General features: G+C 44.0%; 4 protein-coding genes across 6 annotated transcripts; all 4 read left to right on the top strand.

Moving 5' to 3' along the window:
- The first annotated feature begins 1669 nt into the window (after nt 1-1669).
- fbxo42 (F-box protein 42) lies at nt 1670-8425 on the top strand. The gene is made up of 10 exons (XM_051910546.1): nt 1670-1874; nt 2629-2863; nt 3403-3519; nt 3899-4033; nt 4111-4264; nt 4793-4903; nt 4975-5071; nt 5148-5204; nt 5348-5464; nt 7060-8425. The coding sequence occupies exons 2-10, from the start codon at nt 2653-2655 to the stop codon at nt 8020-8022; spliced, it is 1962 nt and encodes a 653-aa protein (XP_051766506.1). The 5' UTR covers nt 1670-1874; nt 2629-2652; the 3' UTR covers nt 8023-8425.
- A 232-nt stretch (nt 8426-8657) lies between these two features.
- Nucleotides 8658-13505, top strand: slc25a34 (solute carrier family 25 member 34). 2 transcript variants are annotated; one of them, XM_051910570.1, is made up of 6 exons: nt 8658-9023; nt 9313-9931; nt 11651-11716; nt 12421-12573; nt 12780-12914; nt 13090-13505. In XM_051910570.1, exons 2-6 carry the CDS (start codon nt 9464-9466, stop codon nt 13261-13263), a joined length of 996 nt encoding a protein of 331 aa, XP_051766530.1. In that variant the 5' UTR covers nt 8658-9023; nt 9313-9463; the 3' UTR covers nt 13264-13505. The 2 variants fall into 2 exon arrangements, with proteins under 2 accessions (XP_051766530.1, XP_051766531.1); XM_051910571.1 differs by having other exon boundaries at nt 9021-9152.
- A 2095-nt stretch (nt 13506-15600) lies between these two features.
- On the top strand, nt 15601-23141 carry fblim1 (filamin binding LIM protein 1). 2 transcript variants are annotated; one of them, XM_051910569.1, is made up of 9 exons: nt 15601-15737; nt 16141-16199; nt 18617-18846; nt 19109-19212; nt 19489-19576; nt 19651-19820; nt 20083-20261; nt 20884-21004; nt 22612-23141. In XM_051910569.1, the coding sequence occupies exons 3-9, from the start codon at nt 18621-18623 to the stop codon at nt 22723-22725; spliced, it is 1002 nt and encodes a 333-aa protein (XP_051766529.1). In that variant the 5' UTR covers nt 15601-15737; nt 16141-16199; nt 18617-18620; the 3' UTR covers nt 22726-23141. The 2 variants fall into 2 exon arrangements, with proteins under 2 accessions (XP_051766529.1, XP_051766528.1); XM_051910568.1 differs by lacking the exon at nt 15601-15737 and having other exon boundaries at nt 15971-16199.
- A 178-nt stretch (nt 23142-23319) lies between these two features.
- LOC127521368 (msx2-interacting protein-like) lies at nt 23320-24716 on the top strand. Its single transcript, XM_051910594.1, has 2 exons — nt 23320-23554; nt 24392-24716. The coding sequence occupies exons 1-2, from the start codon at nt 23472-23474 to the stop codon at nt 24714-24716; spliced, it is 408 nt and encodes a 135-aa protein (XP_051766554.1). The 5' UTR covers nt 23320-23471.
- The last annotated feature ends 24 nt before the right edge of the window (nt 24717-24740 follow it).

The following is a 24740-nucleotide window of genomic DNA, read 5'->3' as shown; positions in this document are numbered from 1 at the left end:
ATGTTAGAGTTGTACAAAATGAGGGTACTTTCTAACCTCTTCGCACAATCTCTCGTCTACGTAGGCCTCTATCATCGCTGTAGCTCGCATGTGTTCCGGTCTGTTCTGTTTATGCAGCAGTGTTGCCAATTGCTTTCAGTTGAAAGTAGCTAAAACTGGTCGCTAGATGACGTCACACTTGCGAGTCCACTGATCTATATTAATATAAATATAGATCGGTGGGAGTTACAGAATCTAGATAAGGTTTGCAAGAAGTTGCTAGATTTATTTGTGAATTGATGCCCCCAGGGCATAGTCGCCACCTTGTGGATAAACTAATTACTGCAAAAAAAAAAAAAAAAAGTGCACGTACGAAGTGAACTGCCCCTCACGTACATGTAACAAGTGAAGTATACTTTGGGCTTAAAGCTACATATGAGATTGCGCTGTTTAGAATGAATCTACTCGCTATGATGAATCAGACTTTCCAAAGCTGTGAGAGAGCCGCTTGCTCGACAGTAGATTAATATATAAACGTGACATTACGGTGATTGTTTCACTACAACGTTAAGTGCTTTGTGCGAGCGGTTGCGATCTCCAGAAGCGCTTAGACGCAAAATAAAAACGTATTGGTAAAAATACACTCTATAGAGTACCTCAGGGATGACGTGTTTTTGTAGGCCAACCTGGAAGTTAGTGGCGCATGGGTTCCCTCGATCGAAAGCCAATGCATTTTTCCCACAGACTTTTGGAAAATCGCAAAAAATAAGCATGTCACCACCACCAAGTTTCCTCAAACTTTATTCAAAAAACAACATGCTCGCTGATTATGATCTGCGCTGTGTATGAATACTTATCCACTTTTTCATGAGAAATGCTGTCCAAATGTTCTGTTTGTCATGATGACGTCTAAAGTCCCCGCCAAAGGAAGTAGTCCCCAATTTGTTAGCAACCGCTGTTTTTAGGACACAATAAAGGTTTAAAAAATCACAAGCGGGTTATAACTATAACTAAATATTTAGAGGCTTTGTTAACCACAGACCTTATTTCAGGTGATTTAGCAAAAACCCATTGACTTCGGGGCGATGGAACCGTAAGTCCTAAAATGCTAACTCGCTTCCGGGTTTTGCCTACAAAAACACGTCATCCCTGAGGTACTCTATAGACCTTATGTAGCCCCGCCCCTTTTCAGCGCTGCGCTCGTTGTCTTTTGACTTCCGGTTTGTATTTCCACAGCGATCTTACGTATTTATGAAAGAACTGCTCGTTTTAAAATCTTCTGGGTCTACTGACATTTGTTAAGACATCTGCTTTAAACATTACAATGCTCACGATAACTTTAATTAACTCTACAACAAGTAAATCCACTTCTCCAGCTAATTATTCTTCAACAGCGATGCCATAGATATATAGCTACCGCAAAAACGAAAGACAATATTATAAAGATGGCGGTGGTTTCTCTGGCGCATAAGGTCTATACACTTCAGGATATTTTGTAGTTTCATTTATTTATAATTTTTCAAAGAAAAACTGCATCATTTTATTAACAACACTTTTTTAACAACATCATATGACAATTGACACAATTTTGTATTACTTACAAATGGCCAAAAATCAATCCTTAGACAAACAAAATAGTCTAAAATATAACGGAAATATCAATAAACATCTATTTCAGAGAAACAGCGGGCGCGCCCAAATGTAACGGACGTCGCCCCGCGCGCGCGCGCTCTGAGACGTGCGACGTGTGTGCGTGCGCGCTCCCGTGCGAGGAAGATGGCGGATGTTTGGAGTGAGGAGGTTCATGAGAGCAGCTGATAAAGAGAAACACAAACAACAGCAGAAAAACAGAAGAAGCGCGCGGACGAGAGACGGACAGAGAGTCCAGCAGACAGGTAAATCCACGCGCGTCTGTCTCGCGCCTCTCACAGCGTCATCGTCAGCGTTAGACGCGAATGAACCGGCTGTTAGCGCTCAGCTAATGAAGCAGCTGCTGAAAATACTCTGAATTACTCTAGTAAACACGCCTGATGCAGTGCACGAGTGAAGATGTAGAGTTATACTGTACTGAGCATCTGCAGCCGGTGATGAAGATCATCTGTTCGATCAGATCAGAGAAAATACTGATCAACACGATCACTGACACACATTCAGAAAACACTTCTGTTGTTAAAGACCATTTCTGATTATAAACGACACTGTCATGAAGTTAACGTCACATCCCTCTCAGCTGAAATGGTTAATTCATAAATGCCTTGCTTTTTAAAGAGATTATTGCAGAAGCACTTAAAAAAATGAAAGTGTAAAAAAGTTATAAAAGTCTAAGTTTACTGTAAAGCAAATGTACTGAACTAAACATTTTATGTTATTCAAAATATATATTTTATAAAATAATTTGGACTTTAGAAATGCTAGAAAATCAAAGCCTGTCTGACCAAATTTGAAGTTGATATCTCAAATGTACCGTTTCCATGGTAACGCGATTTCAAAAAATTTCGGTTTTCACAGGATGAATTTATGATGATTACTAAAATATGTGATAGTGGAAAAGGCATTAAAAAGCAGTTTTAAATGGTTCCCAATCCTAAAACCTTGGATTATTTCCAGGTGCGGACGATCAGTCACATGACCTCTGACGTTTCCCCTCAGATCCGCAGACAGACAGACGGCGTCATGTCTCGCTGCTCAGACGGTGAAGACAGCTGCCTGGTTGCCATGGACACCGAGGAGGGCGGGGCTCCGGCGGGCGGGGGCGGGGCCAGCGCTCACAGCATGGGCGAGCTGCCGGAGGAAGTGCTGGAGTACATCCTGTCCTTCCTGTCGCCCTATCAGGAGCACAAGACGGCCGCGCTGGTGTGCAAACAGTGGTACCGCCTCATCAAAGGTCAGGTGACCCTGAGGAAGCTGAACACGATCAAGGGCCGTTCACACCAAGAACGATAACGAGGGTTTATAATCGCTCCAACTCTGTGAGAACGGCAGAGTCACTGTAACGATAACGACACAGACGAACGATATCACTGGAATCACTTTCATAACAAATTTTTTTCAGTTGATGAACGATTAAAACACTGACAGCCAATCAGAATCCACCCTGCTTTAGAGAGCTCGAGCATTTAAAGAGACAGACGACAAAACTGCAGAAAAAATATCAATATTGTTATAGTTGTCATTGTAGTCATTATTATATTTATCGTTATTTTTTCATAGTTATATTATAGTTATCGTTATATTTATGTTTTTAGTGTGGTGCTGTTGCGCTGTGACGGTCATGTGACACTGAGACGTGTTTAAGTGTCAGTCAGACACTTAATTGTGAATGTGACACAGGAGGGTTAAATCTCACCTGTCTGTGAATGACCCTCTAAACACCTGACCGTCTGTGTGTGTGTGTGTGTGTGTGTGTCTCTCTCTCTCTCTCAGGTGTGGCGTATCAGTGTTACCATGGTTTCCTGCGGGCCGTTCAGGAGGGAAACATCCAGTGGGAGAGTCGCACCTATCCGTATCCTGGAACACCCATAACACAACGCTTCTCACACAGTCAGTAACGCCGAACAAACACACACACACACACACACACACACTGAACACAAAAACACTAAACACACACACACACTCACTCACTCACTCACACACACACATTCTCACTCAGACACACACACACACACACACTCACACCAGTTTGATGTTCAGCACTGTGTGAATCTACTGAACTGCTTCAGAATTGATTTTTTTAAATGACTCTTTTGAACCAGTTTGAATCACTCTAACGAATCACTCACTGAATCAGTCAGCGGTTCTGAATCACTCACTGACGGGATGTTAGTTGGCATGAATCTTACTGTGAAAGATGAAGTTTACACTGATTCCTGAAGATCCTGGTTGTGTGTGTGAGTGACGGCAGGTTGTTGTGTTGCAGGTGCGTGTTACTACGACTCCAACCAGTCGATGTACGTGTTCGGCGGCTGCACTCAGAGCAGCTGTAACGCGGCCTTCAACGACCTGTGGCGTCTGGACCTCAACAGCAAAGAGTGGATCCGGCCGCTGGCGTCAGGTCAGACACGGTCCCGCTGCGGCGCTCCGATGGGAGGTGTCACACGCTCACGCTCTCTCTTGTGTCGTTGTGTTCAGGCTCGTACCCGTCGCCCAAAGCCGGAGCCACGCTGGTCATGTACAGGGATCTGCTGGTGCTGTTCGGCGGCTGGACGCGGCCCAGTCCGTACCCGCTGCACCAGCCCGAGAGGTTCTTCGACGAGATCCACACCTACTCGCCCTCCAAGAACTGGTGAGAGATGCCGATTCATCACATGATCATCAAAGAACACGTGTCTAATCAACTGAAATCATTCAGCTATAACCGCTCAACAGTTTAACCTGTAACCATAATATATATATATATATATGTTGTTCTGTGTTTTGATTTAATACAGATTTATCATCAAAAAATATAGTACTCATTGATTTCATAAAACTTTAACAATTTAATCAGTCAACTATAATCAACTGAAAATACTCAATTTATTTACAACAGAATATGGCCTCTTCTGTCACATGATGCGCTGCACAACAGAGCGTTTAATGTGTAAATTAAAACATGGATAAAAAAATCTCCTGATTGTGTGATATTCATTAATATGTTTTAATAAATTGTATTATAATAATTATTTCTTTGAGAAGATCATTCTGCTGTACAATAGAGATTTATAAGTCCAGCGTTTATTTCGGTGGTTGTCATGAAGACCTTTGAGTTTCTGACAGGATCATGTCACACAGGAAGTCCGAGGCAGTAACCCCGCCCCTTTCTCTCCCACAGGTGGAACTGCATCGTGACGACTCACGGGCCGCCGCCCATGGCAGGCCACTCGTCCTCGGTGATCGGCAGCACCATGGTGGTGTTCGGAGGCTCTCTGGGCGCGCGGCAGATGTACGTATGACGCTCTGAGCGCCGCCGTGAGCTGACGGACGCGTGCTTCATGATGTGTGTTTGTGTCTCAGGAGTAACGAGGTGTGGCTTCTGGATCTGGAGCAGTGGTCCTGGTCCAAACCCGCCGTCAGCGGCCCGTCTCCTCACCCGCGCGGAGGCCAGTCTCAGGTAACTCACGCTCTTCAGTCTCTCGCCTCTTCCCATGATGCCTCTGAGATTGATGCGCTCACTGTGTCGCCCTCAGATCGTGATCGACAGCGAGACGCTGCTGATTCTGGGCGGCTGCGGCGGGCCCAACGCTGTGAGTATCTGCTGTTTAATGAGCGTGAGATCGACCTGCATCAGTGTTCCACGTCACAAAGTTGATAAAAATATTGAATCCAATTATTTGTTGATGACATATAACCACAGATTGTTCTAACGTGTGTGTGTGTGTGTGCGCAGCTGCTGAAGGACGCCTGGCTGCTGCACATGAGCGCCTCCAGCTGGACATGGCAGCAGCTGCGGGTGGAGAACGAGGATCACGGCGCGCCGGAGCTCTGGTGTCATCCGGCCTGCAAGGTGAGCAAGACTTCCTGAGTTTGAGGAAGCGGATGGAATGCATATGCAAATATGATTCAAATTTATTCACTCATCAATGCTACTGGTTTTATACCACATCTATTATATTTAATAGTTAATTTACACTAATAATTTAGTAACACTGTTCAGATCTTAAAATTATTAATCATGCTGTTCATTATAATGTTGTGATGTCTACATTTATTTAATTTTAGCATATAAAAAGATTGATTTTTATTGTTTTATTTCATTTATTTAGACCAAATAATACTGAATTTTAATAATATTGGGCATTTATTGATTATCAATCAGCTTATTATATTTGCCATCATTTTAATATTGATGCATCCCTATGAATAAACAATCATTTGAATTTGATTTGTATTTATTGATTAATTGAAAAACAGTTTTCTATAAAATGGAAGATGATCTTTATTTCACAGAATTCTCTGATTCATCCATTAACCAACTGTTTTGATGGCTGTTACTTGTCTTAAAGCGTTAGTTCACCCCAAAATCTAATTTCTGTCATTAATTTCTCTCCCACATGTCGTTCCACACCCGTAAGACCTTCATTCATCTTCAGAACACAAATTAAGATATTTTTGATGAAATCCGAGAGGTTTATGACTCGTCCATAGACAGCAATATAATCAACACTTTCAAGGTCCAGAAAGGTACTAAAGACATCGTTAAAACAGTCATGTGACTGCAGTGGTTCAACCTTAATGTTATGAAGAGACGAGAATACTTTTTGTGCGCAAAAACAAAACAAAAATAACCACTTTATTCAACAAGCTTCGTTTCTCCCCTGTCATTCTGCTACGCTATTTTTGTTGCAGCTTCCAGCTTCTATGTCTGACGCGGCCAATAATGAGTCAGCGTTCTGACATAAACACGGAAACGCAGCACTGCGCCAGCTGCATAACAGACTGACAGACAAGAGGAAAAAATGTTATTTTTGTTTTTGCACACAAAGTATTCTCGTCTCTTCATAACATTAAGGTTGAACCACTGCAGTCACATGACTGTTTTAACGATGTCTTTAGTACCTTTCTGGAATTAATGACAGAAATTTCATTTTTGGGTGAACTAACCCTTTAACAGAGTTAGCTCATAGAAAAACACTCATTTGAGAAACAATTTAGTCTTGTATATCAGGGAATAATTGGACATCAGAATTAATGATGTAATTGTGTCTGTTGCAGAACTAGTGTTGGACTATAAAGTTTCTCTGTTGTGTGACTGTTGAATTATTAATTCAATCATTTCCACTTGATCTTGTCGTAAACGATTCAACCATGCGTTTCATTTTTAATCTGGTGATTTTAATCAAAATGTCATAACCGGATCTTCCAGTGAAACGACTGACTCCAATCATCTCATCCGCTTAAACTCCGGCCCTTTCTTACAATCCACTGCAAGCTCACATTCAGAACCGCCTCCATTTTTGAGGGCCACGCCCCATTTTCAACATCCAGTGACTGGACAGAAATGTAGTAAATTTAGTTCTAGGTTTAAACCACTGCATCTTCAATCTTCACAACAGCTCATGTTGATCTCTCTCTCTCTCTCTCTCTCTCTCTCTCTCTCAGGTGGGTCAGTGTGTGGTGGTTTTCTCTCAGGCGCCGTCGGGTCGAGCTCCTCTCAGCCCGAGTCTCAACTCTCGGCCATCCCCCATCAGCTCTACACCCGCCCCTCTGGGCCCGGACCCGCCCTCTCTGCGCTCGCAGTCTCCGGTGCGCAGCGGCGCGGCAGGCGTGGTGCTGGGCGCGGTCGAGGAGGCGCCCTGTGTGAACGGTCGCTGGGGAACCCTGCGGCCGAGAGCGTCGGCTCGAGCGCGGGACGGCAGTCCGTCGTCATCGCAGCAGCAGTCGCCCTCACGAGGTCCCGACAGCCCACCGCTGCTCAATGGCTCCTCGCCGTCCCCCCGCACCAGCCCCGTCCAGGCGGCGTCCCCGCCCACGCGGCCACACGCACCCACAGACTACAGCTGGGACGCCGATCCGCTCAGTTCCAACGGGCTGCACACGCCTCCGCAGGCCGCGTCGCCGCGCACCCCTCCGGGCGCCGTTTCTCCCGCCGCCCTGCGCCGAGGTCTGGAGGCCGTCAAAGCCTCGTCGTCGCTGCCATCCTCGTCCTCACAGTCCCAGCCTGCCGCTTCCGCGTCTGGCGGTACCCCTCCCGCCTCCTCCAGCCCACCGCAAGCCGCAGCGGCCGACGGACACTCCATCCCGCCGATCGCGCGCCGGCTTGGCCACCACCCGCCGCAGAGCCTGAACGTAGGCAAGCCGCTGTACCAGTCCCTCAACTGCAAACCCATGCAGATGTACCTGCTGGACATTTCTCGTGCCAAGTCTGACGGCGTGGTGTCATGGAAGGTGTATGGGAGCGGCGGTGCGCCCAGCGCCGTCACGGGACCGCCGGAGACCAGCCTGCACACGGTGGTTCAGGGGCGCGGAGAGCTCATCATCTTCGGCGGCCTCATGGACAAAAAGCAGAACGTCAAATATTACCCAAAAACCAACGCCTTGTACTTCGTCCGTGCGAAGAGGTAATGGAGGAACGCGAGCTGGCGCGACACAGATGGGAACGACTGCTGCCCTTACACTAATTTACCTTAAAATACAGCTCAACACATATAAAGGACACTCAAACATAGTTGTTGTTTCAATTTATGAGTGAATGAATGATGTTTTTGCTATGTGCTCTGCAAGTGTGTGTGTGTGTGAGAGAGAAATCTAGAAGGGAATGTTTTATTGTTTCTGTCGCATTTCACCCTCAGAAACGCTGATCTGACTGAAGGAAACACGATTGTAGGACGAACCGATGAAATGGACCTTTTTTACCGCTCTTTCAGCCTGCATTGTTTACATTAAACGTGTGTGTGTGCGATGGTGCTGTTGAGGGAATGAGACCGTGGATTGTAAACGGAAATAAAGAAAGTTCTCCATGTCTTAATTCTCTGATATAATGTTGAGTGCGTTTTTACGATCTTTAACGGAATAAAGCCGTGCGGTCACGTGTGACATCACCTGATCTGCTCCTCAAACATCGTTTCAATTTAGTTGTACTTCACACTAGATTTTGAATGTCATTAATATTGTATTTTAAGTTCATATCTTTAAAAACTACATCTTTTCTTTTAATTGGCTTCAGCTGAAACCGTTGAAACCTGACATTCACAGAGAGTATTATTGGTATTATTTAATATATTCCTCACAGTTGAGTGAATCTTAATAATGTACTTATATATGCGTTTGTGTGTGTGTAACTGCAGAAATTTATACCTTTTTTTTTGTTCTGGATTTGACTCAAGAATGCGAGTTTAAGATCCGCAGCGGGACTTTAGTCAGGATTTCACCCGCATCATTCACCTTTAACCCATTTGAATTCAGTCTGTGGTGCTCCGACGCGATTGGCTGTCCGCTGGGGAGGCTGTCAGGTGGCGGAGAAGCTGCGCGGTGATTGGTCGGCCAGGAGGCGTGGGCGGGGCGATCACAGAAGCGCTTCGTGTTTACCAGTGTGTGAATCACAAACAGAAAAGCCATCAGACTCGGTAAGACACGTTAATACTGAGAAAATTGTCATGTGAAGTTTATCGTGCAGTTGAATTGTCTGTATATAGCGTATAATAAACACATGGAGGATTAAAACATGCTTCGATGATTTCCTGAATATGCAAATCGTATGTCATAAACCTATGTAAATATTATGCTGCACAACATTCTTTCCATGTTTACCAGAGGATGACTCGTCATGTAAATTTTCTTTTTTAAATGGAAATGTATTTGTTGTTGATAAATCAACCAGTAAATCAATGACCAGTAACTTTTGAACTGTTGCAGATCTGAATCCTGGACTTCATGAGTGGATTCACAAACTGGACACGTTTCTGCAGTGTTGAAACATGATAATACAGTATAATGTTACATACATGAATGCCATGAGATAACACACACCAGCAGGATCTACAGTGGATGACGTGTGTTTCCGGACATGCCTGTCATGCGGTTCATAAACTCACCATTCGACCCGCAGCCCTCCATCGCGCCCGTCGCCCGAGCGCCGCCCGGCCCCGCGCACGCCCCCGGGGCCCTGTGGCTCCCGCTGGACTTCACCCTGGGCGCGCTGGCGTGCTGCGGGGCGTGCGTGTTCACCAACCCGCTGGAGGTGGTGAAGACCCGACTGCAGCTGCAGGGCGAGCTGAGGGCCCGCGGCTCCTACCAGCGGCACTACCGCGGGGTCCTGCAGGCGCTCTGGGTGGTGGGCAGCACGGACGGCGTCCGAGGCCTGCAGAAGGGGCTGACGGCGGCGCTGCTGTACCAGGGCCTGATGAACGGGGTGCGGCTCGGGTTCTACTCCTACACGCAGGCCTCGGGACTCACGGACGCCCCGGGAGGGAGTCTGATCGCAGGGGCCGCAGCAGGAGCTCTGGGGGCGTTCATCGCCTCGCCCGCGTATCTGGTAAAAGACTCGCCCGCCGATTCAGTCGCTGATCATCTGTACCGGTGGCTTCTCGCTTCTAATCACTAGCTATGTTTCCATCCACCTGTTTTTATGATATTTTCACCAAACTCATATGTAAGAGCTCATTCTGTGGTCACGTCAAAAATGACACAGCAACTGGCCACTTGGTGGCACTATAACAGGAAAAAAACTAGAAAACGGCTTCACTGTTAGTCCAATCGACTTGAAAATTGGCATGCAGTGTCTTCGTTCGAGGTGCAAAGATTGTCTCTGAGGACATTGACGTATATCATAAAGCATGTCCGCCATCGGCCAATGAAATTTGAGCAGCTATCAGATAAGGTTAACGGAGGCCGATCGGAACGAAACTTGCTGGGCCTGTTTGACTCACTCAGAGACCTGTGAGAAATTAGAAAGAAATCAGCCCCAGCGGCACCTTTGCATTTTTCATGTGCGTAAAGGATTGTGTATCGCATGATTTTCGTTCGTTAAATATTGGAGATTATTTCACAATCCAACTTAGGCGAACTAGTCCTGGGTTTTTGGCTCAACTTCGATAACTGTTTAAAAGCTTTAAAACTATATTTTTAAAAACTATATTTAACTGCGTTTGCTGTAAATGGTCTTTTCCATCTATGATCGAGATGGTTGCAGGCTTGCTTAATAAAACATAATACCTTTTTACACACGTGCTTAAAGGCCTTAAAGTTCTTGAACACTGATAATTGCTGCTCAGAGCTGTATTTATTACTGATGTTTTGTGCCAGTTTCACAGAAAGTGACAGTTTTGTTCTCTTGAACACATGGGATGGAAACGCTGCTTTATTCACAAATGTTTTGTCATATTCCAATTTTGCGCACAAGTTAAATTCACAAGTTTGGACGGAAACGTAGCTAGTGTCATAACCGGTGGTGTCAGCAGACTGAGTTTGTCATTGTGTTTCCGTCATGGAATAAAAAGGTGATTGCAACTTTTTATCTCACAATTCTGACTTTTTTTCTCAGAATTGCGAGTTATAAACTTAGAATTACAAGAAAAAAGTCTAATTGATTTTAGTCTAATTTAAAAACTTTTTTGCGAGTTTATATTTCAAAATTTTGAGGAAAAAAAGTCTGTACGAGATGTAAACTTTTGTATTCCGTGGTGGAAACAAGCTTCCACACTCCTGGTCCCTTGACTTCCATTGATAAGCATGTGACTGCAGGAGACTGGAAATGCAACGCATGCGAATTTCACTGCATTCCAGAGTTTCAGTTGGGCGAACTCTGCCTGTGGATTCCTATCTTCTGAAGCCATGTGACTAATAGAAGATTGACACATCACGGCGTGACCTTTTTGCTGAATCAAAAGAATGCAAGCTTTAAATATGCAGAATTGCAACATTTCCAGTATTGTGGTTGTTTACTGTCTTTAGCTGACTCATTTTCAGGAACAATCTGAAGCAGTAACTCGAGCTGTTGTCGTTTGCTGCTGCATTAATCACTGCAGCACTGCATACATAGACAGGGTCAAACACACACACACACACACACACACACACACACTCTAGAGTGTCGACAGTAAGACAGCCGGAGATGGGCTCAAATATCAAAACAGCAGAGGAAGTTAAAGATGAGTATTTATGACAGACTCAGAGTCAGTGTGTTACAGTGCGGCTGTGATTAGTGTGTGATGCGTTTCCTGTGAATGTCACACTCTTGTGTGAATTTGTGCAGGTGAAGACGCAGCTGCAGGCGCAGACGGTGGCAGCCATCGCTGTAGGACACCAGCACAACCATCAGGTACAGAGATCTGCGGCACCAGTCATGTGACTCACGTCTAATTCAGTCTCGTTTTCCATCAACCACCCAAAATATGTGACCTGACCAGAGTGTGTGTGTGTGTGTGTGTGTGTCAACACACCTCTCACTGTTCTGCACTGGCAGCCAATCAGAGTCCAGCACACACAGGCATGTGGACACAGCATCACATGATACAGCTGAACTCTGACCGGTCACCAGTGCAGGATCTTTATCAGCCAATCACAGATGGCATCATCATGGGTCGATGAGTCTAATCATCGCTGATATCTGACGCTCTTTCACTTCAGTTTAAAACATCTGTGGAGAAATAGTTCATCTCCACAGGAAGTGCCTTTAATTTAATAATGACTTATAATGTGTCTGCAGCCATATGTTTGAAAATATATGTATTTCAATGTATATTTGTGTATATTTGAATATTTTTGAGTTTGAGTATATTAGATTTTTTTTATTTCAATATATTAGAGTATATTTTAATTATATATGAGTTAGTTTGTTTGTTTATTTGAATATATTTGAGTTTTTTTTAGTATATTTGAGTTTATATGAGTTTAAGTATATATGAGTATATATGACTATATTCAAGTTTATTTGAGTATATGTGTTTATATGAGTTTGAGTATAGTTGACTATATTAGTTTGTGCGATTCTTTTCTAACGTTTGGCGTGTCGGTGTTCTTCAGGGCGTGTCGAGCGCGTTCCTGTCCATCTACCGCCGTGAGGGAGTGTTGGGTCTGTGGCGGGGGGTGAACGGGGCCGTGCCGAGGGTCACGGTGGGGTCAGCAGCTCAACTGGCCACGTTCAGCTCGGCTAAAGATTGGGTCACACGCGCACAGGTCAGCACACACACACCGACATATGTACATAATTCAGCTGCTCATTCACACAAAGAGACTTTTGCTATAAAAACCTTTATTTATTGCATTTATCTTCCTGAACTGGAGGTTTAGTCCTTCAGGAGGCAAACTCGTCCCTAACTATAAGTAGGTAATGTAAACTAGTACTAGTAAGACTGGTTTAGTGTCTGAATGTGTGTCTGCAGTGGTTCAGTCCTCACAGCTGCCTCACCGCTCTCATCGCCGCCATGATCAGCGGAGTCGCCGTGACGATCACCATGACGCCGTTTGATGTCATCAGCACACGACTGTACAACCAACCAGTGGACGAGTTTAAAAGGGTAAAACACACACATTGTTTACCAAGCAGGTGAAACTGTCACAATCATCTACTGAAACGATTGTTTTATGTATAACATTGCAGAAATAAAAAGAACAAAAATTATTATATGAAATACGAATTTACATATACATTAAAATCAAACGCACCCAGATGTGTCTCTCTGTGTGTCTCAGGGCCGTCTGTACAGCGGGTTTGTGGACTGTCTGATGAAGGTTTGCGCTACTGAAGGGATTGTGGGTCTGTATAAAGGAATGACGCCGGTGTTTGTGCGTCTGGCTCCTCATACGGTTCTCAGTATGCTCATATGGGACGTCCTGAGACAGCGAGCACTGCTCTACACGCACTGACACTCCAGAGCTGTGTGTGTGTGTGTGTGTGTGTGTGTGTGTGTGTGAATGATGCTGGAGGATCCTCTGAACGCTTGTGCTTCATCACATACAGATTCATCCAGATGCTTCAGCATGAAATGACTCTTAATGCAGTTGAAGAGGATCATGGGTTTTACCTCACCAGTGTGTCTTATCTCTGATATAACTGTAAAGACTCTTGTATTTTTATTAATCAGTTGATTAAAGTTTTTACTGACTGACTTCAGTGTGTCTGTGATTATTAGTGCAGCTTCAGAACACAAATAACGACACCAGAGACTTCAGTTCATGTCTATATCTTGAGCTCCGAGGTCAGAATTTGCAAATGTTTTTCATCTGAACCTTTTTTATCTAAAATACTTACATCCTCTTGAGAGTTTAAGTGAATACTTCAATCATCTGTCGACACATTCGCACGTGCACGGTTCTGATGTCGGTTAATGTCACGTGACATGCAGCGAAACATAAAGTGTTGCATCTTTTTAGTAATTGTTTTTATTTTAATTGTTTTTAATATAAAATTGTTCATTTGTTGTAATTTTGCATTTTTATGGTTTCATTTATAATTATTTTCATCAACTCACGACTCTAGCGGCTGCCCAGTTCCAGAAACACGGTGTTAAAATACCGGTAAAATATGACAAAAGAAACTTTTAGGCATTATACTTAAGTTTATAATCTACAATGTTTCTCTTCTAGGAATAAACGGATCAAAATATAGATGGCTTCCCAAATCCCGCCACCGTTCTGCTCTGAGGTAAAACTTGTTGAATCACGTGACTGGTGTTTCCAGCGCAATGATACTCAAATCCACTCGCCTCTCATCGTGTCTTCTGCAGTTCTCTCGTGGTTTTGAAGTTCTGTGTTAGTTCTGAGGTTCTTTTATAGCTCTCCGCTGTTTCTCCAGCAGGTGGCGCTGCGTATTGAGTGACTCGCGTCTCTGTCCGTGATGTTCTTCTCTCAGTCTTCGAGATGAAGTTCACTCACTCTCTAACTTTTCTCTTCTAGTAATGAGACACTAACCATCATCCGCAGATCTGATAAAACAAAAGCAACGCCTTTTGCCGCGTTTAGATCGAAACGATTGCTTACTGCACAGTGGACGCGATTTACGAGGGTCACGTGCTGTTCACTGTTCGTGAATTATAGTTTGATGGTGTATGAGTTCATCTACAACAGGAAATGAAGGAATCTAAATAACTGAATCATTTGTTTTGGTGTTTGTACTTTTACCTCAGAAATGTTTATCTGAAAGACGTGGTGTACCAGTGCAGATAAATTCCAGTTAATCACTGACTAAACAGCTTAAACGTCTTGCTCAATGGTGGCAGATCATGATTCACGACTCTCAGGGTTTGAACCAACAACCTTTCAATTACCATTCAGCCCTCATAAGTCTATATGACCTCACAGACACTCGCGAAACGTGTGATTGTCGTTATATTAGATAATGAAATATCAAAGCGAGGTATGGACACTGTTCTTCTCTGTTTCTGCTCAGATGTTCCTCATCTGGACTTTCTGCAGGCCTGATGTCTTGTGGGCGGAGCTTGTGTGAGGAGGATGATGTCATCGCTGAGCATGCTCCCTCCTGCAGCAGTGACATCACTGATGCATTCCACAGACCCTCCCCCTCTCTCTTCTGTGTGTTCTTCAGCTCCTCCCCTCCAGATTCCAGCATGATGGAGGTTCTTCTTGTGCTGTCGAGGTTCAACTCACACAATCCCACAATCCCACTCAAACTTCACAGCTGCATATAGTTTGTGCAATTAATTCATGATGTTATGTAGTTCACATAGTTTGTATAGATTATATAGTTTGCATATTTTATATAGTTTGCATAGTCTATATAATTTGTTTTATTCACGTAGTTTATGTAGTTTGAAGTTTATATAATTTTAGTTCATACAGTATATATAAAATAAGTTGTATGTAGTTTGTATAGTTTATATATGTTTAGTTTATGCAATTTGTTTAATTTTATAGTTTGTTTATAGTTTGAAAATAGTTTAGTATAGTTTGTGTATAGTTTATAATTTTAGTTCATATAGTTCATACCGTTTATATAGTTCATGTTGTTCATATAGATTGTATAGTTTGTGTAGTTGTTCATACAGTTTATAAAGTGTGAGTTGCATGTAGTTTAGTTTATACAGTTTATATAGTTTGAGTTTGTAGTTTGTGTAGCTTATATAGTTTGTATAGTGTATAATTTGTTTAGTTCAAATGGTTTGAATAGTTAATGTAGTTCAAATAGTTAATAGCTCATTTGTTTGATGTCGTTTTCACTGTGAAGTCTGGTGAGTTTAATGTGGGAGAGATTGAGAAACGAGTGAAGTGGGGGATGGGAAGAGAAAAGAGGGCAGACACACTGAGGGAGGTAGAGAAAATAACACTGACAGAACAATGAGAGAGACAGACGGACAGACGGGGAGCTGAGCTGGAAAAGGCAGGTACAGTCACATCCTGTTGCCTCTGTGTGATAAAGCAGAGAAAACTGTGTGTGTGTGTGTGTGTGTGTGTGTGTGTTCAAGTAACTGCATGCCTTTGTGTGTTTGTAGACATGCATGACTGCCTGAGTGTGTGTGTGTGTGTGTGTGTGCGTGTGTGTGTGTGCGTGTGTGTGTCATGCATTTTACTGCTCTTTGTCAGTCAGTAACTGTTTAACTCTTCACCTCTGCTGATCTGAGAGACAGACAGGCAGAGAGAGAGAGACAGGAGGGAGGGAATGAGAGAGGAAAAGGCGTGTCCTCGTGCAGATACGATCCTTACTGCTACAACTCTCTCTCTCTCTCTCTCTCTCTCTCTCTCTCTCTCTCTCTCTCTCTCTCTCTGTCTGTGTTTGATTCACTACAGCGCTGCAGATCGCAAGGAAAGAGGAACGACATAGTGGAAGAGTTTGATCTGCTGTTCAGGTACGTTTGAGAAAGAAAAGAGACTCTATCAGACTCAAACTCAGTGATTTCTCAACAGCTGGACAGAAAAGAAACAGAGATTCACCATATTAATAGATGTGTTTGTGTGTCAGTGTGAGCTGAAGTTCTGAAGTTCTTCATCTGTCATTCAGTCATGTGTGTCGCTCTTCAGCTCGTTCATGTATACTGTTCTCCTGAAGCTCCAGCGCAGGTGAGAGTCTGTGACGCGTCCGACACACTGAACGTGCGTGTGTGTGTTTTTTTATTTATTCTGAACGTGAACTTTATATCATTGCAATACGAGAGAGAGCGTTTGAGGAACGTACATTCCACCTAAAACAGCGTCGCTCAACACATTCATGAGTGATCTTTGGTATTGAAGACATGGACACGCCTAGTAACACGTCTAATTCACTTTCATGCAGATTTTTATTTGGTGCTTACTTTTTATTTGTGTGTAATATTACATAGTAATAGTAAGTGTTCAGTAATTGTATATAGTTTATGTTGCATGTAGTTTGGATAGTTCATATATTTGTATACTTTATATAGTTTAAGTTTATGTAGATTGGATAGTTTATATAATTTGCTTAATTCTTAGTTGTAACATGTACGTTCTTAGTTTCGTTTTCATTCTGTTTTCTCTGTTCCTGTTTGCCTGAGTTCCTAGTTAGTTCCCTAGTTTGTTGATTAGTACCCACACCTGTTCCATTTTATCTTTGATTACTCTTAGTATTTAGGCCCTTAATAGTTTCCCTAGTTAATTTGTCTGTTATGTTTACGTGGTTGTTTGTATTATTACTCCTGTTATCTCCTGCGATCTCCTCAGCGCTTCAATAGAGCCACTCCGTGACCGAACAACGGACCCTCATAGCCAATAAAAAAGAAATGCATTTACAGGTAGCCTAGCTTCTCTGCCTGGAGCAGGGGCAATCCCTCGAGGTCCACACCGTTCCCTCACGGCTCTCGCCCACCCTGCTCGTCACAGGGGAATTTCGCAGAGTTGTAGAGTGGGAGCTGGGTCCCTATTCACCATCTGCCCCGCTGAGAAAGTTGTCACCAGCCTCAGAGCCCAGCCAATCGTCCACACTGCTCTCCATGCCTGAGCCCACCGCAGACACTGAGCCCAAGCTCGCCATGGAGAACGCGCCAGAGCTGACGCCTGAGACATAATTCGCCCCAGAGCCCAAGCCCAATGGACCATCTGACCATGTGCGTGAGGCGACTACATCGTCCATTCCTGTGGAGTTGCTTGTGGAGTTCGAGAGCATGGAGGGAAGTCCCGTCCACACCCCGCTGCTGTGGATGAGTTGTGCCTGGCCTCTGGAAATTATTTAGAGGAATTGGAGGAGGTCATTTCCCTGTTTCTTCCGTCTCCACTGGTTCCGCCCAGCTCGAAGTCTCCTGTGTCTCCTGTGCTCCGTCTCTCTCCACTCCTTCGGCTCCGTCAGGCTCCGCCTTCCCTCCGGCTCCACCTCAATCTTCTGGCACCCTGGCTTCACCTCGGTCTTCTGGCACCCTGGCTCCACCTTGGTTTTTTGGCACCCTGGCTCCACCTCGGTCGTCTGGCTCCCTGGCTCCACCTCGGTCTTCTGGCACCCTGGCTCCACCTCGGTCCTCTGGCTCCCTGGCTCCACCTCGGTCCTCTGGCACCCTGGCTCCACCTCGGTCCTCTGGCACCCTGGCTTCACCTCGGTCCTCTGGCTCCCTGGCTCCACCTTGGTCCTCTGGCACAGTTTATGTAATTTGTTTAATTCATAGTGTTTGTATAGTTTATTTATGCAGCTTAGATAGTTTATAGTTAATTTTATATAGTTTGTATAGTTTATATAGGTTATATAGCTTAAGTTTATGTTGTTTGTGTAGTTTATTTTTTTGTAGTTTGCATATTATTTTATTTATTTAATCTCTTATGTGTAAAGTGTTTAGTGATTTATATAATTTGTTTAATTCACATAGTTTATCTTTTTGTAGTGTGTATAGTCTATGTGGGTTATATAGCTGTTAAGTTTATGTATGTGGTTTGTGTATTATTTTATTTATTTAGTTAATACCTTTTGCCAAGTTTACACTGTAAGTGCTGTTTAATGCTGCTCAGAGGTGCATAAATGCATTTATACCGCTTTGATACGAGGGGCTGAAGTGGGTCAGAGCAGGTATAATTAGTTCTGATTTTTATCTGGCATTCACATTGAATTTTGAGCAGGCACAGAGCAGCCTTAACTTGTCTGTGTAAAGATGCCTTTATATGTGCAAAAGTGTGCAGTAACTCAATGTGGAATAAAAAAGATTTTATTAAAAAAAAAAAATTCAGTGTGAAATAATGTCAGTTGTTGCTTCAGTGTTGAAATAGCGTTGGCAGAAATCTCTCCCACAGCATTTTGTTAGTTTGATTTGACTCATTTGCTCTGTTTCAGCATCATGGCGTCTGCGGCCCCTCAGAAGAGGATGGTGTCGTCTGTCTTCATCACTCTGGCATCTCCGTTCAAGGCGACTGTCACCCCGACGGCTCACATCCACAGCAGCCCACGGCGCCGGAGCTCTGCGTCACAGGATGGACGGACCGGGCCGTCCGCACCCACCAGCCCGCTCTATGCCCAGCCCACCGCTGCCCCCTGCAGACGGGACAGCACACGTGCTCCAGACGGTGAGAAGACGCTCGCGTCAAGTCATTTCTGCAGCGGTTTTACAATATGCATCGTTTCAAAGCAGCTTTACAGGAAATCATGTTAATGTTTATAGTCACATTAGCAGGTTAGGCCTGGGCGATAATATAGTTTATATTTTGCGATAATATAAACAATCTCGCAGTTGAGATTTGCTGTACAGTACATATCGCTTTATACATTGGGTGTGTGCTTATCGTGGGTTAGTAAAGATGATTTGCTCATTGATTCTTGATCTGTTAGCGGTTGTAAGCAGTTACCCTGATGACCTCCCCCTCCCGCCTCCTCCACATGACCCCTGTGACCCCTGCGACCCTGAGCCCGGACCACCAGACGCCCCTGCAGAGGTCAGTTTGTTTCCCAGGATAAGCGCAGTCTTTATTTAGCACACCGTACATCTTATTTAAATTTCCTGCATTTGTGTATAACGTATCTGTACATACATATATTGTCTATTTTGTATAGTGTCATTTTATATAGTTTTATTTTCTAATCACTTATACTATTTTTATTATCTGTGTCACTGTCATTCTGTCTGTACTGTGGAAGCTTCTGTCATCAAGACAAATTCCTTGTATGTGTAAGAGTGAGTGTAAATGACACTGCTGTTGCTCTTCTGGCAGGAGAGTGCTGTCAGTGGAGCGGCGGTGAGATCGGTGCCCTCTGCTGGAGGGATCATGAATGAGCCTTCAGCTGGACCGCACTGCACCGGTGAGAAACCTGGTGATAACAGGATGAATCCTTTGAGAGGATAGTCATTTAGACCTGCTCTCTGTGTGTCTCAGATGTGTGTGGATTCTGTCGTAAGCTGGTGCCGCTGTCCGAACCCGCCATCGACGCTCTGAACCGGACATACCACGCCGCGTGTTTCCAGTGCCGACAGTGCCATGCGCCTCTGGCAGCCAAACTCTACTACAATAAATCTGGGATCCCTCTGTGCGAGGACTGTTACCAGGTACTGTTATCAAAGAATGTGAATCTTTAGAATCACTGGATTTTTTCCCTTATTGTGCCATATATCTGAGTGAAACGGCTTCTGGAACAAGAACAAATGTAGGGCGGGGCTTGATTTTGTCCGTGGGGAACTGATTGGATGGTTGTGGTTTGCTATTGGTGGATCTCATGTGAGTGACAGGTTGCCCCGCCCTTGTCATCAGAGAAGAGAATATTGTATAACATACATTATAGTTATCAAGTTTTGACGATGTGTCCAACAGGCCAGTCTGGAGCCATGCTGGGCGTGTGGTGACGTCATCAAAGACCATGTGATCCGAGCGCTGGAACGAGCCTATCACCCGCCCTGTTTCGTGTGCACGACGTGCAGACAGCCAATCGGAGAGCAGCGATTTGCGCAGGGGGAAGTGGGTGAGGTTTACTGCCTACAGGACTACTACAGGTACAAACTCACCTCATCCACATATTTATATGAGAATTTTGGGATATTGCATAGAAAAAATGCTGAATAGAAACTCCAAGATGCACATAAGAAAACGTATGAGCTCAGCTGAGGCTCAATCACATTGACTGAATAACTCCCTCAAAACCCTCATGTGACTTTTCCTCAGCAGAGGCTGTGATTGGATAACTGGACGAACCAGTGGACCAATCACATCGCAGCATCTCAAATGTTGGTTTGGTGGTTCTGAAACACCTGAGTCAAAGTCTGTCATCAGGATGATTTGGTTTAATTCCCTCCAGAAGCGTCTCACACGATTGTGTTCCCAAACACCAGCATCCGAACGCAAGATCACATGACAGCGTTTACTGTGTTTCGTCTGACGCTCTGAGACCAACTCTTTTATGATGGAGGGAAAATAGCCCAAACGTACATGTTTAAAACTAATATTTTGCGCCAATTTACCAGGAAGAGATGAGTTTGTTCTCTTTAGCACATGGGATGGAAACGCTGCTTTATTCACAAATGTTTTATTCCAATTTTGCGCATCAGGTAAACTCAGAGCTGGTGTTGATGTTGAGTGAGAGAGAATGATATGCACTAAACACGTGCTTCTCTGCAGGAAATACGCACCGCAGTGCCGCGTGTGCGCAGAGCTGATCATCCCGCGTGAGGACGGAACGGACAGTTTCACTGTGGAGTGTTTGGGTCACTCGTACCACGAGGACTGTTACCGCTGTGAGGTGTGTGTGTGTGTGTGTTTATTTGTTGTTTGTTTATTGTGCACAATATGTAGGGATTTTTTAATGCACAAAATACCAAGATGACCCAGATGACAAATAAGAATGTTTTGCTAATGTTCCCATAAATTATTGAACGTCATTTTTTTCTTGGTTGCGTGAATGTTAAAGGTGCAATATGTAATATTTTTGCAGTAAAATATCCAAAAACCACTAGGCCAGTGTTATATATTTTGTTCACTTGAGTACTTACAATATCCCAAATGTTTCCAACTATTTGTAAATCGTGAGAAAATTGCAATTTTAACCAAGGCTCCGGGACGTGTGAGGAGTCGCCTGTCAATGGCGTCATACCCGCGTTACCCTCGGTTTCCGGTTTTATTTTGTAGAAACCATGAAAACATCAAAGATGCTTTAATATATTACATGTTTTAATAGACAAGGGAACAACTGTTTTGATATATTTATAGACAGAAAACTAATTATTGTTATATAGTTCAACACGCTTATTGTTTAAATCTAATTTTCTTGATTTTTTGTGAGTACCATGCTTTACCATGCCTCAGAGAAAAACACTATTTTGTGAAGTAGCTAACATAGCATAATCAGATGCAGCTTTATTTTTAGTAACAGTAATACAGAATTTTCTCCATCATACAATACGTTTTAAAATTAATTCCATGCCATTTATCAACACAAGCCATCCAGCATTTAATATGATAATCTAAAATCGATCTATCTTACTGCAGTGTGTAACAGTGTCTCACAGCAGCCGCCGAGCGAACGCACAGAGTAACGTTATAACATCATTTTCAACACACTCATATGTATCTAATATGATAAACAGAGCTGTGTTACCTCATACTCATGACCGGAAAAGCGGAAGCGGGGCCAGCGACTGTGACATAATAAACGTCCCGCTGCTCGTGAGGCGTGTGTTGCGCAATCGCTCCAGCGGCCTCGTTCAGCTCCCACAACACTCGGTCCTGCTCTGCTTCATACTACAGTAACGTTAATAATCTCATCCATGAACATGATTTCTTCCTGAATCCTATCCCGATTATTTTGCACCATCCGTTGAGGTGTAGACCACATGTCCCAAGATTCCGCGCTCAAACTTGGCGTCATCAAGCTACGCCTTTGTTTTGAATAGGCCTCTAGCAGACAGAAATGCTACATACTGCACCTTTAAGAAACATTCCATTTTTGCAAACATTATGGGAGTTACTTTTGAATGTTCTCTAAACGTTCTGAAACATTTGAAATACGTTAGACAAACGACCAACTAATGCGTTCTGTAAACGATGTATAATTAATGTTTTTGTGCTAATTTTGAGAGCATTATTAACTCTCAGGGGTCAGTGGTCACATTCACTAAGACCAGATGAATTTGAACAAATGTTCTTTTAACGTTACTGGAAGAATGTTTGTTCATAATGTTGAGAGAACATTGCCAGAACGTTAGCTAAAGTTCTGAGAACATTACTAATATGCAGTGCAATCATTTCCAGTGTGATGAATGACCATAAGCTTCACAAAATGGCACAATACCCATGATGCTTTGCAACATCAGTATGCACTTCAGAAGGCTCTCTCTCTCTCTCTCCCAGGTGTGTCGTGTGCTTCTGTCTCCGGAGCCCAACGAGAACGGCTGCCACCCGCTGGACGGGCAGATTCTGTGCAAACCGTGTCACGTGTCGCTGATCCAGAGCGCGGCGCACTAAACCTGCACTTCACTGTGACGATGATGACACACCGATTGTATTAGAAACTGATGCAGCAGAAATACAACATTGCTAATACTTGGTTTCTTTTCTTTTAACATTCCACCGATTATATCAAAAGTTTTTTTTCTGAAAGAGTCTCTTCTGCTCACCACAGCTGCATTTATTTGATCAAAAATACAGTAAAAACAGTGAAATATTATTACAATTTAAAATATCTGCTTTCTATGTGAAATATCTTTTGTCCATTACTGAATCAAGTGTAATGTAGTCTTTTGCACTCTTTTTTTGTAATATGCACAAAATGCAAAGCACCAAAGATGTTTATTCAACAGCAGCAACACCAAAATCCCATATTCATTGTTATTTCCATTGTAATAGGAATCTGACTACAAATAAACTACTAATATATGCCATGTCGTGCTTGACTGCTTTATGTGCTGATGATCTCTTTGTCACTGTGATTTACTGAAATATTAAATAAAATATTCAGTATGTGGTGTGAAATATTATGCTGTGGCATCATTCATGACATCGTGACATTTGCTTAGATGTCGCATAGTGACGGGGGCGCGCAGGGTTGCGGTGCTCGTCACAGAGGGTTCCTTCGCGCGCTCCCGCTAGTGCACGCGCACGGCCGCGAGATCTTTTTCCTCACACGAGCTAGCAGTGGATTTTACCTCACGGTCAGAGATTAAACGACGCGAAAGCGCATATGTGCATGAACGGGACACGGTCGACGCAGGATGGTTCGGGAAACCAGACACCTCTGGGTGGGAAATTTACCCGAACATGTTCGTGAGGAGAAGATTGTGGAGCATTTTAAACGGTGAGTTACACAAGAAGCGGAGCTGCGCGCGCAGTGACGCGGCCTCGCGCGGACACAAACAGCCTCAGCCCGCGATGGCAGAAAATTAGCGAAAAAACGCCGATGAAAACGAGTTAAAACACCAACAATGAGCACCAAACACGATTTAAAATATAAAAACAAACTGAAGCGATCTCTGATGAGCCGCCAGTCCGCTAACATGACTAAGTTAAGCAGTTAGCTGGCCGCTTCACTAGTGACTAGTTAATGTTTTGCTGGTAAATTAGTGGAATCTGTGGTCTTTTTCACAGAAAACGCCCGTTTTGCGTTCACGCCACAATTACATCTCACGAAAAGTCGCATAAAACGCGCTTTCAGCGGGAGAACAGCGAGTGTTTGTGTCCGTGTGCGGTAATTAGCTCGCGGCTAACAGCGTCCGGACAGGCTGAGCCGGTTTAACAGCGAAACCGATTCAGTCCAAAGAAACAGAAACTTGATTGAGGATCTGCGGTTCATTCTGCGATCGTTCTGAAGTAAATACAAAGTTCAATTCAGGCAGATAAGTACTGCGTTTTACTTCAGTAAACTGAATTACTGTAATGCAGAAAAAAACGTTAAAGTGTTGTGAAATCGCTTTGCGTTCGCAGTGTGAACATGCGCCCGAGCATAATGTAAAAATGACTGGGTGTCATTATCAGCTGTCAAGCGAACAAACATTATGAAGGTCTCAGTTACTAAGTTTTTGGATGTCAGAAATTGAATAACTTCAACCTGTTTGTTTTCTGTGGCCGATGGTCACGTGATACCTTAATGTGTGTAACGTTTACAGTGGCTTTGCTCTCTCTCTCTCTCTCTCAGGTATGGCCGGGTGGAGAGCGTCAAAGTCCTACGGAAGCGCGGCTCCGAGGGCGGTGTGGCGGCCTTTGTGGATTTCGTTGACATTAAAAGTGCTCAGAAGGCGCACAATGCCGTCAACAAAATGGGGGACAGGGACCTTCGCACCGATTACAATGAGCCGGGTTCAGTGCCCAGCGCCGTGCGGGGTCTGGAGGACGGCACCCCCTCTAGCAGTCATGGAAGGGAGGTTGCGGGGTTCTCGAGGAGCACCGTGGGGCCGGTGTACGGGCCTCCGGTGTCTCTCCACACCAGAGAGGGGCGCTATGAACGCAGACTAGACGGGTAAGTGGACACAGGCTCCCTCAGGGGG

The sequence above is a fragment of the Ctenopharyngodon idella genome, chromosome 10, assembly GCF_019924925.1.
Source record: "Ctenopharyngodon idella isolate HZGC_01 chromosome 10, HZGC01, whole genome shotgun sequence".
Lineage (NCBI taxonomy): Eukaryota > Metazoa > Chordata > Actinopteri > Cypriniformes > Xenocyprididae > Ctenopharyngodon > Ctenopharyngodon idella.
The sequence above is the reverse complement of the archived record's forward strand: the minus strand, read 5'-3'. Positions and strand labels throughout refer to the sequence as shown.